Genomic DNA, 20921 nt, shown 5'->3' with positions numbered 1-20921 from the left:
TATTTCTTGTAATTTTGGTTTGGTTTTTGCAAATTCCCTAAACTTCTGTTTATCTGGAAATGCTGTAATTTTGCCATCATATTTGAGAGACAGTTTTTATGGATATGTAATTCTTGCCTGGTAGTTTTTTTCCTTCAAGACTTTATATATGTCTTCCCATTGCCTTCTTGCCTGCATGGTTTCTGCTGAGTAATCCAAGCTTATTCTTATTGACTCTCCTTTGTAGATGGCTTTTCGTTTATCCCAGCCGCTCTTAAAATTCTCTCTTTATCTTTGGTTTTGGCAAGTTTGCTTATAATATGTCTTGGTGACTTTCTTTTGGGATGGACCTTATGTGGGGTTCAGTGAGCATCTTGGATAGATATCTTCTCATCTTTCAGGATATCAGGGAAGTTTTCTGCCAACAAATCTTCAACAATTCTCTCTGTATTTTCTGTTATACCCCCTGTTCTGGTACTGCAGTCACTCGTAGGTTATTCCTCTTGATAGAGTCCCATATAATTCTTAGAGTTTCTTCATTTTTTTAATCCTTTTTTCTGATGTTTCCCCAGATAAGTTGGTGTCAAGTGCTTTGTCTTTAATCTCACTAATTCTGACTTCCATTGCCTTAATTCTTCTCCTATGACTTGCTATTGAGTTGTCTAGTTCTGAAATTTTATTGTTAATCTTCTGGATTTCTGATTGCTGTTTCCTATAGATTCTTGCAGCCTGTTAAGTTTGTCATTATGCTCTTCTGTAATCTTTTTAATTTTCTCTGTTGCATTTTCTGCATTTTGCTTAATTTCCTTCCTAATTTCTGGAAGCGTTCTGTATATTAATCTTCTGTATTCTGCCTCCGGTAATTCCAAGAAATTTTCCTCCTCTGGAAAATTTCTAGATTATTTTGGGAGCTTGCTGAAGCCATCATGGATTGCCTGTTTATGTGATTTGATATTGACCATTGTCTCTGAGTCATCAGTAAGTTATTATATTTAATTATTTTATGTTTGCTTACTGTGTCCTAGCTTCTTGTTTTGTTTTGATATGCCTAAATAGGCTGCTCCTATGAGCTAGTTTGAGTATTGACATCTTTGAAGCTCTAATGTCCTGTCACCAGGTGGTTAGATCTGTTACTTGGTATGTGAGCTCAGGAGTCTGCCCACTCCTCCTGTATGGATTCAGCCCAGGTGCCCAGGTAGATAGCCAGCAAGTGTGTGGTGCAGGCACTCACTTATAGTCCTAGACAGGCATAGGTGATTGGTGTAGGCACAGGCATCTGGCTGCAGCAGGGGGACACACTCTGAGCAAGGCAAGGGGCTGATGGTTGCCCCTGAGTGTCTAGGAGGAAGGCGTGTCCCTGTTCCCTAGAGTGTGTAGGTGGGTGGGTTTTGCAGCCGGTCTATGAGTAGCTAATGGTGTTGGCTTTAAGGACTAGGGGGCATCTCTTATTCATGGGCCCCTATCGCAGGTGGCTAGGTGGCGTGGGTGGAGCCACTAGTCCTCAGGCCCTGATGTGGGTAGGTGAAGATCCTACTTAATGGGCAGAGCAGTGTCAAATGTCAAGAACCTGCCACTTCACAGCTGAAACAGTTGAAGTTAGAGTTCCAGTATATACCCTGTTGTACTGCGGTATGAGGGCGTACGCTGTTGAGATGGGCTCATACAAGTCTATGCAGGGGGAAAGGCACTCATAGCCCATGGATCCCTTGTGCCTGTGCCTAGGCAAAGGAGCTGTGCATACCCTGGGTTCCTGGCTTAGGGGAGCCGGCAGTTTATTTTTTCCTGTTTGTTAATTTGTTCACTCTCCAAGGCAGGGAGAATGGCTCTGGGTGTGTGACAGATCCTACTTCCGGCCCAGGGAAGTCTGCAGTTGCTGATGCCGGTAGGGGAGCCAGTGCAGAGCAGGGAGTGGGGAGGTAAATGGGAGAGAGTTTTTTCCCTAAGGGAGTGTTTTTGATCCACGCAGTAAGTTGTACGGAAGAACTTATCTTTCGCCGGTAAGGGCTGTTCTCACTGGTTCTGGGTGGCCGTGTAGACTGTCTGGAGCTGGGTCTCTGCTGGTATGGAAAATGCGCCTCCTGAGCATGGCTGCTTGCCTGCCTCACCGCTCACCCCCGAGCTGATCAGGCCTGAAGGGCTCAGGCTCTCTCTGGGTCAAGTCTGACACCTCCTTGCTTCTTCCTACCTCTACCACTCAGTCCGGTTCCTCAACTCTGCCTTTGATGTTCAGGGCTCCCAGATTGCCATATGTAATCCCATCACTTGTTTTTTCAGGTCTTTGTTGTAAGAGGGTCCACCAGAAACGTCTGACTACTCCACCCCTCTCTCAGTGTTCTCTAACTTGGTTTTTATTTTTAATGTATTTTTAACAATTTTTATGTGGTTATCTTATTTGATCTTTTGGTTTGTGGGGTGTGTGTGTGTGTGTGTTTTAATTTAACTTTTGTGCTTGAAGCCTTTTCCCATTCCACAAGTTAGGTTAATAATCTGTTTTAAAGCTTTGTTTTTCACTCTTAATTGCTTAATTGATCTTTATTTTGGGGTATGTGATTATAAATCTTTTTTCTTCTGAGAATTGTAGCCAATTTCCTCAACACTATTGAACGTTTCATTTCTTTCCCATTAATTTGAGAAGTTTTCTTTATCTTCTGTTGCATGGATGTCTGTTAGGGTCAGTTTTCTGGGTATCTATTTTATTTCATTGGTTTCTCTATTATATTCATGTTATACTCTATTCTAATAGCCAATCACATTTTCATTATTATTTATTTATTATCAACTTTAGTATCTGGTAGGGTAAGTTCCACACATGTCACTCTTCTTTTCCAGAGTATTTTTATTTGTTTTAGTTCATTGTACACATCAGTTTATAAAGTTCTCAAATATCTACTGGAATTTTAGATAGTAGTTTTTCTTTTTTAAAGAAAAACATTTCTAAAATTGTTTTTTTCAATCACAGGGGAAACGTGCTTTTGTAAACTAGCATTTATTCCAAATTTATGAATAATGTATGAAGAGGAGTAATTACATTTCTTAGAGACAACTACTCTAGTTTGTGTTTTTGGTTTGATGTCTTCATGTGATTATTGTCATATGTCTAAAAATATTTTCATACTACTTTTAGAATTATCAGCTTTCGACTTTGTCTCTTGACTTCTTCTATGCCAGGTGAAGATTAAATCTCTCATACTATATACCCTGATCCCTCTTTCCCTCAGTTTTTGAAATGTAGATCACTATTTGCAGTACTTTAGTTTTCTGTTTTTATAATTTTAAATAATTAAATCTATTTCTTATTGCTCTACTTCTGATTTGCACCACAAGGAAAGTAGTGCCCCTTCCTTTCTCTCCAACTGTCTGTCCTGTATTTTTGACAATCGAAAATTCAGCTAATTGTTAAGTTGAAAATCCAGCCAGCGATATTATTGTCATGGTTGATCATACTTATATCCTGTTCTCAATTGTAATAAAGTCTTTTGTGCTTTGTATAGATTGATTGTGAAACTTCAAAAAAATTTACATGCTCTGAACATATAAATTTTATTGATTATAGAGCCAAATAACCCGTATCTGTTGCTGTCGAGTCTGTTCCAACTCATACTGACCCTATAGGACAGGGTAGAACTGCCCCATAGAATTTCCAAGGAGCACCTGGTGGGATTTGAACTATAGACCTTTTGGTTAGCAGTCGTAGCTTTTAACCACTATGTCACCAGGGTTTCCAGAGCCAAGTAGTACACTATAATTTATATTTCCTTCACCACCATCCTAATGCTACACCCTCTTTGCTACTCGATAAGAATGTTTATAGCATCAAAGTCAATTGATTCTCCTTTCTTTCCTTTATCAATTACTAAAAACATAGTACATTTTAATTTACTTCATGTTTAGACCATGACTTCCTTTAATAATTTTTTGTTAGTCGTGGAGTTTCAGATTTGTTTTCTTTTTAGAGAGAGAAGAGATTTATGCCTCCTGTCTTAGACATCTAGTGCTGCTCTAACAGAAATACCACAAGTGGATGGTTTTAACAAAGAGAAGTTTATTCTCTCACAGTCCAGTAGGCTACAAGTCCAAATTCAGGGCATCAGCTCCAGGAGAAGGCTTTCTCTCTCTGTTGGCTCTGGAGAAAGGTCCTTGTGATGCATCAGTCTTTCCTTGGTCTGGGAGCATCTGAGCACAGGAACCTCAGGTCCAAAGGATGCACTCTGCTTCCAGTACTGCTTTCTTGGTGGCATGAGGTTCCCATGTGTCTCTGCTCGCTTCTCTCTTTTATATCTCAAAAGAGATTGCATTAAGACACTAACCTTGTCAACCTCATCAGTATAACCTCATCACAGTGATAGAGTTTACAACATATAAGGAGATCACATATAATCTCATCATAGTGATAGAGTTTACAACACATAAGGAAATCACATCAGATAACACAATCATACAATACTGGGAATCATAACCTAGCCAAGTTGCTACACACATTTTTTGGGGGACACAATTCAATCCATGACACCTCCTTCACCATATTTGTTGGTGAGTATCGATTTTGTTCTTTTTGATTACATTCTTGAAATTTATTGGCTTTCAGTTCTAATTTGACCTGATTGATTTATAGATCTTTGCTAGTTATTGTTGGTTTTTTCCCCCTTGGAAATCCTGGGTTAGATCTTCCACTTTGTATGTTCTGCACCTTTCTTGTTATTTTGTTGGAATACATCCTCAGAAAACAGCTGCAAACCTCTACTGTCCTTACATGTCATGAAATTACTTATTTTGTTCTCATTTAATTAACAGTTTGGGTATAGAATTTCATTCATAACTTTGAAGGTCTTGCTTTGTTGTCTGAAACCTCGATTGTTGCTGACAATCATCTGATTCCAGTCTGATTCACTTTTTTCTTTAAAAATACCAAACCCACTGCCATCAAGTCGATTGTGACTCATAGCGACCCTATAGGACAGAGTAGAACTGCCCCATAAGGTTTCCAAGCTGTAAATCTTTATGGAAGCAGACTGCGACGTCTTTGTCCTGTGGAGCGACTGGTGGGTTCGAACCACCGACCTTTTGGTTAGCAGATGAGTGCTTAAACACTGTGCCAGCAGGACTTCTTTTTCCTCTTTAGGAGACCTATATGTTCCTTTCTTAGGATTTTTTCTTAAGATCTTTTCTTTTCTTTGGTGTCCTAAAATTTCTTGATGATTTGCTTTGGTGTGGATCATTTATTGTGCTGGGTAGGAAGTGTGATGCCCTTTCTTCCTTGATCATTGCTCAATTGGTCAGCTTTTTGATGAGTTTTTTTTTTTTTTTTTATTTAATGATAACTTTCTACTTTCAGGTCTTGAATAATCATGCAGTGTTATTTCTGTTTTTCAGGTGTTGCTGCCTATGTTGGCTGGCAAAGCTCCTCGATTCTCAAACCCTTGCTGCAGCAAGGTCTTAGTGATGCTGAGGAATTTGTTATTGTTAAAGCTCTCAATGCCCTTACCTGTATGTGTCAGTTAGGTCTGCTCCAAAAACCTCATGTCTACGAATTTGCCAGTGATATTGGTAAGTTTCTCTTCCTCAAACTTAGAATGTAGAAATTAGAGCACGTCAGGAGAAGTAACAACTGGTAGAGCTTTGTCAAGATTCTAGGCAGTATAGAGTCAGAATTTCAATTTGTCCCTACTGTTGACTGTGTGTATGTGTGCGTTTATGCATGTGTGTACATGTGTACTTGTACTTAATGTGAGAGGCAGATGGGCAGACTGACAGGATCATTTGGTCCTCTAGCCCAGGTTGGGAAATATCTCATTGTTTTATCTGTGTTTAAATCTTTGTGACCCTTGAAATACGAAGTTTTCAGAGTTGTTGTTTTTCAAATGATACGGATAAAGACATGACTGCTCTGAAGATTAAACTAATTTTTTTGACACTTGACCACTAGTCAAGCTGAAAATTGGATGTGGAGGATCATCTATAACGTCTATCATTGCATTGATTGCCAGTTAGAATTTATAGTATTGAAGTTACTACTGTTAGTAATTTTATAAGCTAGTGAAAGTTTAAAAATGCAAAGTAAGACTAAACAAGTAAATATGGCAAATTCTAAAATTAAGACTATCTGGAACATTTTAGTCTTACTATCTCTTCATCTTAAGACAGGAAACAATGTAAGATTGCCAGTTGGCTCTGTACTGAGGGGACATAAAACCTTAGAAAATTGTCTTTTTTGGAAAAAATACTTAATTGCTACTGAATGCTTTGCCAAGGAAAATTAGTAGAAAGCCAAAACTGGTTAAACTTGATAATAGGTTTTCCTTGAGGCAATCCTCAGCAGGAAAAGATGCAGGTTTTACTGTTTATTTGATTGTTGAGAAACTAGATGGTAGCTAGTAGAGACATGTAACATTTCTGGGATGAATGTAGCTTTTTAAAAAAAAATCATGGGAAATTAAAATATACCTATGTAGGTTTCAGGGAGTCTTCGTGATGCAGTGGTTAAGCTCTTGGCTGCTAACTGAAAGGTCAGTGGTTTGAACCCACCAACTGCTCCATAGGAGAAAGTTCTGGCAGTCGGCTTCCATAAAGATTTCAGCCTTGGAAACTCTGTGGGGCACTTGTGCCCTATCCTGTAGGGTCACTGTAAGTTGCAATGAGTTTTTTTTGGTTTATGTAGATTTCTGTTTTTTTGCACTCTGTATTAGTTTCCTATGGCTGCCGTAACAAATTGCCATAAACTGGTGGCTTAAAACAACAGAAATTTATTTTCTCACAGTTTCAGAGACTGTTGTGTTGTTGTGTGCTGTCGAGTCGATTCCGACTCATAGTGACCGTATAATGACTCTGTAGGACAGAGTTGAATTGCCCCATAGGGTTTTCTAGGCAGTACTCTTCTAACAGAAGCAGATCACCAGGTCGTTTCTCTCACAGAGCAGCTGGTGAGTTTAAACCGCCAGTCTTTCAGTAAGCAGCTAAGTGCTTAGCCATTGCATCACCAGGCCTCCTCTTCTGGAGAATAGAAGTATGAAATGTAGGTGTTGGCAGAGCCATGCTCTCTCTGAAGCCTCTAGGGGAAAATCTGTTCCATGCCTTTGTCTTAGCTTCTGGTGTTGTCAGCAATCTGTGATGTTCCTTGGCTTTTAGACACGTTAATCTCTGCCTCCGTCATCACATGCCATTCTCCTTGTGTGTCTGTTTCTCTATCTCCTTTTCTTATAAAGACACCAGTCATATTGGATTAGAGCCCACTCTAATCTGGTGTGACCTGATTTTAACTCGATTAAATCCGCAAAGACCCTATTTCCAAATAAGGTCACATTCACAGGTACCACAGGATTAGGGCTTCAATGTAACTTTTTTGGAGGGACACAATTCAGCATTCTAGTATCATTCTAATATCAAGAATTGTTCTTTTAGTTTATAAACCTGATTTATTTTTTGATGATTATGTTAAAAATAGTTGCCTATTTACTAGAGAATTGTTGAGTATTGGTAACACAAACATGATCAGAATCTCCATTACATTGAAATGTTTTTGATTTTTCATATAAGCTAGAGTCCTGATCCTTTTTGCCATTTTTTTAAAAGGAGCTGGTAAGTTGGGAACTGGAAAAATAAATTAACATTATAATAAAACAAAAGAGGTTAGGAAGTTTTCTGAATTCCTGGTCCTCTGTAGTACAAGTCAGATATAGAAAGCACCCATTTTCATAATAATGTTAAAGAGAAACTATATTGGCCTACTTTGTTACCTGAAATATTTTCCTACTCATTCTCATTTTCTGAATTCTCATATCAGTGCCTTCTTTTTTTTCTTCTGTGAACAAGTGGCATTACCTCCTAATGGTTGAGTTTTTCTTGATTTTGACTTTGATTCTCTTCATTTTAATGAATATCCTCTGTATATAAATATGTACTCTTATAATTGTATGTAATACATTTCTTCTGTTGTCTAGTTCTTTGGAGATTGTGTTTCAGATTTAATATAGCTTATAGTTAACATTTATTTAAAGATGTTTAGGCAATATTTAAACAAAAATCATCATAGCTTTTACCCCTGCTGTTAAATTTTGCCAAAATTTTTCTGGGCCCTGTTATTTCTAGGCATTGATCACAGGATGAACATATGGGGTACTCAAGTATCTTTAGTTTAGTGTCAAAATAAATTATTTTCTTCAGCAGAATAAACCCAGTGTGGTACAACTTCTTTCATGGGGAACTCTCTTAGAACTAGACCTAAACTTGATACCAGCTTTGCAAATAAAAGCCTTGCTGAGAAAAATCAAGTTGGCATTTTGAAGAAATTTAAAAGAAAAACAGTTTTTAGGAATTTAAAAACACTGTTAAAACAAATGTTAAGCTGTATATGTTTCTTTTTTGTTCTGTCTTTAAACTATGAGTACTTAGTCTGTTGTAATGATTCTCAAAGGGAATGGTAGTGGTGGTGGTGGTGTCTATCAAGATTCCCTTAGTAGTCCTTTGTAAAACTATGCGCTTTATATTATGTGTATATAGTGATCCCTTTCAGAGCAGTCAGTGGTGGTAGCCAGACACCATCTAGTTATGCTGGACTCAGTCTGGCAGAGGCTGTGGTAGTTGTATTCCATTAGTCCTTTGAACTAATCTTTCCCTTGTGTCCTTGGTTTTCGTCATCCTCCCTTGCTCCAGACGGGGTGGGACTAGTGGAGTATCTAAGATGGCCACTGACAAGTTTTTAAGACCCCAGACACCACTCACCAAAGTAGGATGTAGAACATTTTCATTGTAAACTATGTTATGCCAATTGAGCTAGATGTCCTCCAAGACCATGGCCCCCAGCCCTCAGCCCAGTAATTCAGTCCCTCAGGGAGTTTGGATGAGTCTGTGAAGCTTCCATGACCTTCCCTTAGTCAAGTTGTGCTGATTTCCCCAATATTGTGTATTGTCTTACCCTTGATGTTGGTTCTCTAAACAAAGGGCTCCCTTTAATAATTCTTGTAAATTTGGTTTTGTTTTTACATATTTCCTTAATTTCTGTTTATCTGAAAATGTCCTAATTTCGCCATCATATTTGAGTGAGAGTTTTGCAGCATATATTATTCTTGGTTGGCAATTTTTTCTTTCAAGGTTTTATATATGTCATCTCATTACCTTCTTGCCTGCATGGTTTCTGTCGAGTAATCAGAGCTTAGTCTTATTGTTTCTCCTCTGTACGTGACGTTTCGTTTTTCTTGAGCTGCTCTCAAGATTCTTTGGTTTTGGCAAGTGTGATTATGGTATGTTTTGGTGACTTTCTTTTGGGGTCTATTCTATAAGGGGTTCATTGAGCTTCTTGGATGGTCAGCTTTTCATTTTTCATGATATTAGGGAAGTTTTCTGTCAGCAGATCTTCAGTGATGCTCTGTGTTTTCCATTATTCTTCCCTTGTTCTGGACTCTAGTCATGTGCAGATTTTTGCTTTTGATTGTATCCCACATCGTTCTCAGATTTTCTTCATTTCTCTTCATTCTTTTCCCTGTTTTTTCCTCAAAGTGGTATCCAAGTATTTGTCTTTAATTTCGCTGATCATGTTTCAAATTTGCTCCTTAAACCTATTGCATTGTCCATTTCTGAAATCTGTTGTTTATCTTTTGAATTTCTAATTGCTGTTTTTTTATGATTTTTAGTTGTGTATTATGACGTTTTGTTCCTGTATTATTTTCCCTAATTCTTACATTCTTACATTCTCACATTGTCTGTGTTTTCCCTGATTTTGTCTATTTTTTCCTTATTTTTGTCTGTGTTTTCCTTCATCTCTTTCCCGATCTCTTGGAGAGCCCTGAATATTAGACTTGAATTCCCTGTCAGGTGGTTCCAGGACCTTTTATTCTGCTGGAAGGTCATCTGGTGTTTTATTTTGGTTGCTTCCTTGAGCTATCCTGTCCTGTTTTATTTTTTTTTTTAAATATGTTTTGATATAATTTGCTCTTCTCTGGGACATTCAGGAATTATTTTCTTTGTTTATTGATTGTAGATTTGTTTCGTCCTGCTTTTTTTTTTTTTTGGCTATGTCTGGGCAGGCAGGCTGGGCGTGTTTTGGTGTTTGTTCATCTGTGGGTATGATACTTCTTACCACTTTGTCCAGGTGGGCAGAGCCGGTCGCTTAGCTATAGTGTAGCAGGGCAGGTCCTGCGGGCAGTGGGCAGGGGTGAGTCATTTGTGGCAAGAACCTGGGTCGACAGGGTGGGGCCGGGGGTTCAGGGGTCTGCACTGCTTAGCGCAGATAGGCATGAGGGAAGGGAGAGGATGTGATTTGCAGAGCTAAGTGAGTGAGAGAAAGAAGAGAGAGAAACAGAAGCAAAAAAAGCCAAGAAAAAGAAAAAAAGAAAAAAAAATGAAGGAAAAAAGAAAAAGTAAAATGGCAGCATGGAAGGATTTGACGGGTGGGGTGGGGGCAGACCTGAGGAGGCCATGTGCTGGTGGCTTTCTAGCCAAGTAGTGTGGCTCCACCTGTCAAGAAGGCGCATGGGGCTAGGTGGGTGGGAGAAAGGAAGGGAAAGAAGGGAAAGAGAGAGAAGAAACAAACAAAAAACAAACAAAAACAACCGCAACAACAAAAAATATGGTGCTGAGGGAGCCAGCCATAGGGGGTGGGGTCAAATTGGGGTGATGAACAGCTGATGTCTCTCTTTCTGGGCAGTGCAGCACAGGGCCTGGATGGGAGGGGGAGACGGAAATGGGAGGAGGGGAAAAAGAAATAAAAAAATAAAAAAAATATGGCACTGAGGGAGCCAGCCTGTGGGGTGGCACAGACCCGGGAGGCCATGTGTCAGAGGATCGCTAGCTGAGTGGTACCTCACAGCCCATCAAGAAGATGAGGGGGCTGGCACACAGGGCTAGGTGGGTGGGAGAAAGGAAAGGAAGGAAGGGATATATAGAGAAGAAACAAACACAGGTGAAGATGGTGCTGAAGATCCAGCTGGTGGGGGCAGCATGGACCCGGGTAGGTCGTGTGCCAGTGGCTCTCTAGTCAAGTGGTGCAACACTGCCTGTTGAGAGGGGGCAAGGATGGCACACGGGACTAGCTGGGCAGGAGAAAGGAAAGGAAGGAAGGAAGAGAGAGAGAAGAAACAAAAAAAGCAAAAAAAAAATAACAACAACAAAAAGTGGTGCTGAAGGTGCCAGCTGGTGGGGGCCAGGTGGACCCGGGTAGGGCAGTGAGCTGCTCTCTCTCCAGCCCAGTGACTGGCCCGTTGGAAAGCGGCGGAGGCTGTGTAGAGGGAAGAAGGATGGGGGATGGGAAAGCGTGTATCCCTGGTTACTGGGTGCTCTGTCTTCTGTTGGGAGCTCCGTGAAGTTGCCTTCACGTACTCCCTGTCTGCGTTCCTTGGTGGCTGTAGTCCACGATGGTGAATCCATACTGCGTTAGCTGGTGGAGGACTTCCCCTCCATAGCTCTCCTCATTCTCTGTCAGTTTCTTTTTCCATTTGGTGCTTGATTGAGTTCTTCATCCCTTCATTTGACACTTAGGGTTCCAGGATTGACGTTTGTGTCTATTTTACTTAGTCTTTTGGGTCTTTGCTGCAGAGGGACAGCATGGTCCTTCTGTAAATAGTGCCATGTTGCTGTAAAACTAGTCTTGCTGCTTAGATATGAGTACTTACTTTCCCCCATCCATGTCCCCAGATAATTGGAATGTGTTTGATGGAGAAAAGATTGAGTATACTGTTTTATAATAAAAGCAATTCTCTTGATTCAGTTTTCTTCTTTTTTGAGTATTTGAGGTGCTTTGTGTCAATCAGTTATTGATACAATAATGTGGGATAACAATCAACCACAGAATCTCAGTAAACTTCTCACTGACCATCTGCTGGTTGTTGGGTGACTCACCTGACTGTGCATCTTCGTATTGTCTGTGGCAACTCTGATCCATCTGTCTCATTCTGGGGCCCAGGTTGGAGGAAAGCAGCTACCTGGGTTATGTGCTCATGGTGATGGCAGAAGCACCAGAGGAAAAGCCTAGTTCTGCAGCACGTTTCAAGCCTCTGTTTATGTCACTTCCGCTAACATCCCATTGGCCTAAGCAAGTAGCATGGCTGAGCCAAAAGCAAGGGAAAGGGAAATATCCTTTGTCCACCATGGATGAGCCCTTGACAAAGCTGTGGTTGTGTAATGCTAATATTCTGGGAACTAAAGAGCTGGGACTAATAACTCAATCTAATACAGTGCCTGACTCCTTCCAAGCCAGTATGGGTTTAGCCACTTTCTGGAAGTTTTAGTGTTCTCCTAGGCCTCATTTTCCCTGTTGCCAAAGGGGATCTACCAGTGCTCCTTCGTTGGATGCATCAGAGTCTGCAGGGTATTTATACAATAACCAAACCTTCTCTGTGTATACTTAGAAGAATTAGAAATGGGAGAACTTAGAGATATTTTGAACAAATCTTTTCTCCTTTGCCTTTTTATGAAAGTAATGTTTGCATTAAGGAGCCCTGGTAGCACAGTGGTTCAGTACTCAGCTGCTAACCAAAAGGTTGGCAGTTCGAACCTGCCAGCTGTTTCATGGGAGAAAGATGTAGCAGTCTGCTTCCATAAAGATTACAGCCTTGGAAATGCTGTGAAGCAGTTCTACTCTGTCCTATAGGGTTGCTATGAGTCGGAATTGACTCCATGGCAATGGGTTTTAATGTTTACATATGACAGTATTCTCATTTGTCTATTATCACAAATTTCTTATAAAAGAAATATACTGTAAATGATGTTGATGTCTTTGAATATTCAGAACTAATATAAACGCTTTTTTTTGTTTTTAGAAGTTTGAATTTTTTTCTAAATCAGGTTAGTTTTACTTTGATTAGTAGAAATTATCAGTTTTAAGTTTAATACACAAAATTCTTAAAAGAAGATAAAAGATATTTAATTTTCTGGTTTAATCTTATATTTTAAACTCTTTAAGAATGGGTATCCTGTTTTCTGCCTTTTTAATTTCCATGCATAATGGCTTGTGAATGATCTGTTAGATTTATTTTTTTATATAATTTATTTTCTTGTTTTTATTGTTGAGAATATTCACAGCAAAACGTACACCATTTCAACAGTTCTACACGTACAAGTCAGTGACATTGATTACATTCTTTGAGTTGTGCGACCATTCTTGCCCACCTTTTCCTAAAAGAGCATAATGTTCAAGGCAAACATTCTTTACTAGTTAAGCTAACCTATTATTTGGTTTTAAGAAGACTTCAGGGGATATTTTTGGTTTAAGGTTTAAAGATTATCTAGGGCAGTAGTTTCAGGGGTTTATCCAGCATCCATAGTTCCAGAAAGTCTGTATTCAATGTGAGTTTAAAATTCTGTTCTACATTTTCTCCCTTTTGATCAGGATTCTTCTATAGAAGCTTTGATCAAACTGTTCAGTAGTGGTAGCTGGCCACCATCCAGTTCTAGTCTCATGGCAAAGGAGGCAGTTGTTCATGGAGGCAATTAGCCATTCATTCCATTTCCTCCTCTGCAAAGGAGGCTGTTGGAATTTTGGTGGGCCTTGCATTGAATTTATAGATTACTTTGGATAGTATTGACAACTATATCAAACCTTCCAAGATCACTCAAAGCGGTTGCGGTAGTACATCGATAGCCAACTGCCGGAAATTCAAGCCTGATTCAGAAGAGGATATAGAACCAGGGATATTGTTGCTGATGTCAGATGGATCCTGGCTGAAAGCAGAGAATACCAGAAAGATGTTTACCCGTGTTTTATTGACTGTGCAAAGGCATTCAACTGTGTGGATCATAACAAATTATGGATAACATTGCAAACAATAGGAATTCCAGAACACTTAACTGTGTTCATGTGGAACCTGTGCATAGACCAAGAGGCAGTCGTTCAGACAGAACAAGGGGCATGGTTTAAAGTCAGGAAAGGTGTATGTCAGGGTTATATCCTTTCCTCATACTTATTCACTCTGTATGTTGAGCAAGTGATCTGAGAAGCTAGACTGTATGAAGAAGAACGTGGCCTCAGGATTGAAGGAAGACTCATTGACAACCTGTGATATGCATATGACACAACCTTGCTTGCTGAAAGTGAAGAGGACCTGAAGCACTTACTGATGAAGATCAAAGACTACAGCCTTCAGTATGGATTACACCTCAACATAAAGAAAACAGAAATCTTCACAACTGGACCAATAAACAAAATCATGATAAATGGAGAAAAGATTGAAGTTGTCAAGGATTTCATTTTACTTGGATCCACAATCAACACCCATGGAAGCAGCAGTCAAGAAATTGAATGACACATTGCAATTGGGCAAATCTGCTCAAAAGACCTCTTTAAAGGGTTAAAAAACAAAGATGTCACTTTAATTAAGGACTAAAGTGCGCCTGACCCAAGCCATGGTGTTTTCAGTCGCCTCATAATGCATATTTAAGCTGAACAGTGAATAAGGAAGACTGAAGAAGAATTGATCTCTTTGAATTATGGTGTTGTCGAAGAATATTGAATATACCATGGACTGCCAGAAGAACAAACAAATCTGTCTTGGAAGAATTACAGCCAGAGTGCTCATTAGAAGCGAAGATGGCGAGACTTCGTCTCACGTACTTTGGACATGTTATCAGGAGAGATGAGTCCCTGGAGAAAGACATCATGCTTGGTAGAGTAGAGGGTCAGCAAAAAAGAGGAAGACCCTCAACAAGATGGATTGACACAGTGGCTGCAACAGTGGGCTTGGGCATAACAACTGTGAGGTTGGCGTAAGACCTGGCAGTGTTTCATTCTGTTGTATGTAGGGCCTCTATGAGTCGGAACAGACTCAACATCACCTGACAACAACAACAATAATCCATGAACATGGAATGTCATTCTATTTTTTTAGTTCTTTAATTTATTTCAGTAGTGTTTTACAGTTTTCTGTGTACAAGTTTTTCGCCTTCCTAGTTAAATTTATTCGTAGGTACTTTATTCTTTTAGACACTATTGTCAATGGTAATGTTTTCATAATTTCCTTTTCTGCTTGCTCATTGCTGATGTATAGAAACCTGACTGAGTTTTGTTTGTTGACCCTGTACCTTGCCACTTTGCTGAATTCATACATTAATTCTAATAGCTTTCTTGTGGAATCTTTGGAGTTTTCTATGCATAGGATCACGTCATCTGCGAAAGGGATAGTTTTACTTCCTCCTTCCTGATTTGGATGCCTTTTATTTATTTGCTCTAGCCTAATTGCTCTGGCTAGGACTTCCAGAACAATACTGAATAGCAGTGGTGAAAGTGAGCGTCCCTGTTTTGTTCCTGATCTTAATGTGTGTCCATTAGCTTTTTTTTTTTTTTTATTGTTGTGCTTTAAGTGAAAGTTTACAATTCAAGTTAGTCTCTCATACAAAAATTTATACATACATTGTTTTGTGACACTACTTGCTCTCCCTATACTGTGACAGCACACTCTTCCTTTCTACCCCGGATTTCCCTTGTCCATTCACCCAGCTCCTGACCCTCTCTGCCTTCTCATCTCGCCTCCGGACGAGAGCTGCACATTTAATCTCATGTATCTGCTTGAGCTAAGAAGCACACCCTTCATGAGTATCCTTTTATGTCCCATAGTCCAGTCTAATCTTTGTCTGAAGAGTTCGCCTCGGGAATGTCCATTAGCTTTTAATCCAGTCCTGCAAATGAGTAGGTGCTCACACATCTTTAGCACTGGCTAAAAAACATCAAATTTAAATCTTCAGAAAGGAGGTAGGTGTTTTTATTGCTTTATGATGTTGCTGATATTTATGGTAAGGGAATATTATAATATTAGTGTGTTCAGTTGATTGAGTTTATGCCTCAGGTTAGTTGAGTATGTAAAGGCACCTAATAGTAGCATTGTGGTATAGTTCTTTATGAATTGTGATGTAAAGTGAAAATTTGTCCTGATAGTTTGAAGTTATTTATGAACCTGGTTTGAGATACACCTTTTTTCCCCTCTACAGCCCCCTTCTTGTGTCACCCCAATCTGTGGATACGCTATGGTGCCGTGGGATTTATTACAGTGGTAGCTCATCAAATAAGCACAGCTGATGTCTACTGCAAACTGATGCCTTACCTTGACCCATATATTACTCAGCCAATAATACAGGTATACATGTTCCAGCTTGGAATCCACCCTCCCTCCAAACTGTGCCCCTTTAAAAAAATGTTTAGAAAGGCCTTGTTTCTTAAAAATTTTAAAGATTCAAATTGGGCTACAGCATTTTCACGCTTCTTTCAAGCTAGTTAATGTTAATGGATCAAGCACTTTTGAAGGTGAGAAAAGTTCCAGAGAATACATGCTATATACATCATGTTCTGTATAATATATCACTCAGTAGTTCATACGTTGTGTAATATTCTAAAGCATTTGCTGTTAAAGTGAAATGTAATTTATCAAAAATGTGTATTGATGGACATGTGCTTTCAGTATAAAAAGTATAACTGCTTTTGGCCAGAGTTAGTGTTTATAATACATTAGAAAAAGCTTTAAAAATACTTGTTTTTTGGACCAGCTAGTTTTGCTTTAATATTTTCTTTTTTTTTAAATCTAACGAACCCCTCTCCTTCCCAGCAGTTTAGCACTTGATAAACTCTGGGTCTTTGATTTATACAAGGCAAAAATTATTTGTCCAGCTTGTAAGTATTTACACTCTTCATCCACAGTTAACTATCAAAATAGATATTTAAATTGAATGGAATGTTGAGGGATGATTCTGGCTGTTAAAAAATCCTGAAAATGTCTTATTTTTACTAAAGCTCTGTTTCGCATTTGGAAACCCACTTGCCTCTGTGGCTTTTTCCTACTTTTATATCCTATCATGAGGTTTTCCCTTTCATTAGGAAAAACAGCCTGGATATCCTCTGGAAACTAGGAAACTTTGGGTGGGCTATCAGTCCTTAACTTTTCCCTTTAGAGTCATCCATTTCTGGGGCATTATTAATTTCAGAGTTTGTAGAACTGTTGGTTTTATTTTTTTTTAACTCCAAGAACAATTTATGTACGCATGAAAGATGGACAATACTACTGGAAAATAAGCTTTTTGTTTTTCTGAAGTAAGGTTTAAAGGTGTCGGCTACTTCTGACTAGTTATTCTATTTATAAGTTTATTTATTAAACTTTATAACACAATGTGGAGATTTAAAAATTGGATGCATTTGTAATAACTGTTAGTGGTGGTTTACTATAATAAATCTGACATACATGTGATTTGTTAGAAATCTGCATTAAGGACTCTGTTTTCTCAGATTTGTTTTTTCTTTTATCATTGTTTTTTATTTTGAAAGGCCAGGATCAGGAATTGAGAATTTTCCATTTGCTTCATAAATCTTACCTCTACAGTTTGATTAGACAAAAAATACCCTTTTATGTTGGAAGGTTTTGTATCTATCAAAAAGATACAGGTCTTCACTGGCCAACTCATCAGTATTTAAAAATACCTGAAGAAAGTCCTCTTAATTACTATTAGTGCTCATTCTTTTTAATATATATGTGTTCACAAGGGAAATATTCTTGAGCATAAGAAAAGAAGAATTTTATGAACCATGAGTAGAATAATGTTTTTTAGAAGTAGTTGAATCTACTGGGAAAACTTGATGACTGCAGGGAAGACCTGTGGTTATTGAGCATCTTTTCTGGATCAGTGCCCATTGGCTATAAGACCTTTGAACTGGAAGTACTTTTAGATCTGGTAAGTCATCTGCCATTTTGGGATCTAGAAGAGGCTGTTTTTCATTTTCTAAAATTTCTAGGCTGGGTATTACTAGTTTCTGGTATGATAGGCACAGACGTGTACTCTGATGCTAACAATGAAAAGTAAGAAATAACCTAGCCCTTTAAAATTCAATGGTATTCTTTCTCCTACACAAAAATTGCAGATGCTGATATCCCCCATTTTCTTAGAAATACCATATGTTAATTTTACACAGGTTGTATTTATTGAATTTGAAAATTACTGTATTTTGTATCTTTGGCTGATTGTTTTTATTTTTCTAACATAGATTGAAAGAAAACTCGTTCTACTCAGTGTTCTAAAAGAGCCAGTAAGTCGTTCTATATTTGATTATGCTTTGAGGTCTAAAGATATTACTAGCTTGTTCAGACATCTTCATATGCGTCAGAAGAAACGAAATGGGTCTCTTCCTGACTGCCCTCCACCCGAGGATCCTGCCATAGCACAGCTTCTGAAGAAATTGCTATCTCAGGTTGTATTACCTTTCTGAAATCTTACATTTAAATGCAAATTTCATAAAAATATTGAAGCCTCCATCTAGCTATTAAAAATGTTTTTGGTTGAGTAGGTTATATCGTAACAGATGAGTAACTAAATCTGGCAGACATGCGTTTACTTTGGTATCTAGGAGATACTAGGATGATGAGGAGGCATTCGGCTGAGCTAAATAAGGACTCATGGAGACTGTTAAGCCTCTTTTGTGATTACTAGCTATATAAATGAGGGAAAGACAGTAGATATAACCTTAAATTTAAGTAATATTCTTGACTCAGTCTCATATTTCACCAAAAATACAATGAAATTGTATTAGAAGAAATACTGCAAAACATTGATGCTATATAGAAAAGGCCTGGGTCAGTTCAATCCAACATTAATAGAGTGCTCACTACATGCCAACAGCTGAAATAAATGGGAATTACAGTGCATGTTAGGTTAGTTTACTGCTGTATCTTAAAAGCGTATGAATTTGGATGAATTAACAAGTATTGTTAGAACTAGGAGGTAATCTTTTTATTATACTTGGCATTTGTAAGGCCTCTTTAGAAATATTGTTTAAATTCACTGTCCTGTTTTAAGAGGGATGTGTGGAACCTAGAGAGGTCAAGATAGGAATAAAAATGGTTAGAAATAAAGTTTCTGAATAAATGCCCCATGAGCCATAAGGCAAACACTGAGGGACACAGTTTTATTGACTGTCTTTAAGTCTGCATACAGTGTTTGTAAAGAGAGGGCTTGGCAGTCATCTTATGTCCAATGAGAAAAGAAGATGAGAAAATGTTTTCAGTTGTAGACACAGAATTTTGTCAGTTTGGGGATATAAATCCTTTCATATATTGCACTTGCCACTGAATAGCCAATGTTGTGATGCCCAAATGTTGGTTTGGGTGATTGAACATTGGAACAGCCTCTTGTGGGACGCTGGTCGAAAACCATTTTTGTTGTTTTAGGTCTAGATTTGCCTAGAGGCTGAAGCTGCCTCTCCATGTCCCTTCCAGGCCGGTGGTTCTGTTTCCTATATTCTAGAAAACTTAATTTGATGTGACTTGAATTGCCTGGGAGCTTTTTCTGCGGGTTTTACTTTAACCTTGGCTCATACATTAGATATATTTTCTATTTTAGAAAGCCACAGAAAATTGGATATTGTATCACATTTTTCTGTTTTTTCTCCTGAGTGATTCTTAAAAAAAAAAAAAAAATTTAGCATGCAATAAAAACTATCCCAATCTATTTTGGTGAAAATATACACAGTCATATACCATTTCAATGATTTCTGCATGTACAATTCAGTGACATTGACTACAGGCTTCAAGTTGTGCAGACATTCTTACCATTCTTCTCTGAATTGTTCCACCACCATGATGTATGTATGTGCATATTTTCACCACAAAAAAAAAAAGTGGAAAGAGAAAGGAAACAAAACAAAACAGAAGAACAACTACCCCACTCTCAGCGTTTCTTCTGGCTTGACCAGTGTGGATTCTTTGGTATTTCTTTTCCCCCTGAATGTAATTTAATCTTGTGTATTAAATTAAAGGCTTGAATATGGAAATTTTCTTTTCATTTTAAGTCATCGCTTACTCCATGGGACACTTTAGCCCCTCAAACAAAAACCAATTGTTGTTGCGTTGATTCCGACTCATAGCGATCCTACAGGACAGAGTAGAACTGCCCTATTAGATTTCCAAGGAGAGGCTGGTGGATTTGAACTATGGACCTTTCGGTTAGCAGCCAAGCTTTTAACCAGTTCGCCACCAAGGCTCCCCTTTTTTTTACCTTGCTGTGGTTTAACTTTTGCTACCATCCTGGGTGAAAGGAGGGAGAGGGAAGGAGCAGTTCCCTCAGCCTTTTGACTTTATACTTCCCACTGTTCTTCTTCCAAGCCCTTTCCCACTGCTGCTTCTTCAGTGCCAGCGCCCATTACTAGGTACCATGATGAAGTCACTGAAGCTTTCTAACTTATAGTCCTCTGAAATGTCAGTGCTTGTTGTGTTTGTTTGTCTGTCATTTATCCCTTCACTTGTCTGAGTGGAAAAAGAGGAGCAAGTAATCCCCTGTTTATGTTGTTTCTGGTGATAATAGCTTTAGGAGTCTCATAAGGGTTAGGAAACTACCTATACTGTATCTCAAGAGGATAAGCACCACTAGTACAAGGGAGAGCAGGTCAGATATCTCTGCGTTCCTTAGAGGAAATAACAGTAGAACAATACCAGTTTCCAGTTTTTGAGTACCTGCAATGAGTCTGCCGCTGCACTGTAGTTGGTGCTTTCCATATTTCATGACTGCCCTTAAAACAAGCCTGAACAACAGATGTTACCCCCATTTTATAGATAAGGAGACTGAGACATAAAGAGGGCTGACTTGCCCATGCTCACACAGTTCAGGAAATTTCAAGGCTGGGATTTGAACCTGAGGCTGTCTAACTCCAAAGCCTACACTCTACACCATGTCATGTCTCCTCTCAAAAGACAGTAAATGAAGGACGAGGAGCTTAGACTGAGAAGCTTGCTTGGGTTCTATTTGAATTTAGGAAGAAGCCCATGTGCAGCTCATCTCCAGACCCTTGCAGACCTTTTCTCTGCCATCGCTTCTTTTTGGTCCCTGCATTGCCCAAGTTTCTGGGGGTTACTAACAGGGCCTTAGAGATAGGGGAGGCTTTGGAGGTAGGAATTGAGTCCTCGTTCCTACCATCAGGGCTATAGAGGGAAGAGACATGTTTTTAGTCTTAGTAAGTAGGAATTCATAACATTCCTACAGAAGTTTTTTAC

The 20921-nt window shown here is 38.8% G+C and overlaps 1 protein-coding gene across 3 annotated transcripts in view; it reads left to right on the top strand.

The window, feature by feature from the left end:
* The window catches only part of PIK3R4 (phosphoinositide-3-kinase regulatory subunit 4), an 84961-nt gene that overhangs the window by 27026 nt on the left and 37014 nt on the right, over nt 1–20921 (top strand). For all 3 annotated transcript variants that reach the window (XM_023735939.1, XM_004381391.2, XM_023735940.1), the window contains exons 7-9: nt 5350–5523; nt 15886–16031; nt 17924–18127. In XM_023735939.1, the coding sequence (XP_023591707.1) occupies nt 5350–5523; nt 15886–16031; nt 17924–18127 (524 nt within the window). The remainder of the gene's footprint in view (nt 1–5349; nt 5524–15885; nt 16032–17923; nt 18128–20921) is intronic.

The sequence above is a fragment of the Trichechus manatus genome, unplaced genomic scaffold (assembly GCF_000243295.1).
Source record: "Trichechus manatus latirostris isolate Lorelei unplaced genomic scaffold, TriManLat1.0 scaffold00084, whole genome shotgun sequence".
Lineage (NCBI taxonomy): Eukaryota > Metazoa > Chordata > Mammalia > Sirenia > Trichechidae > Trichechus > Trichechus manatus.
This window is presented reverse-complemented; position numbering and strand designations above follow the sequence as displayed.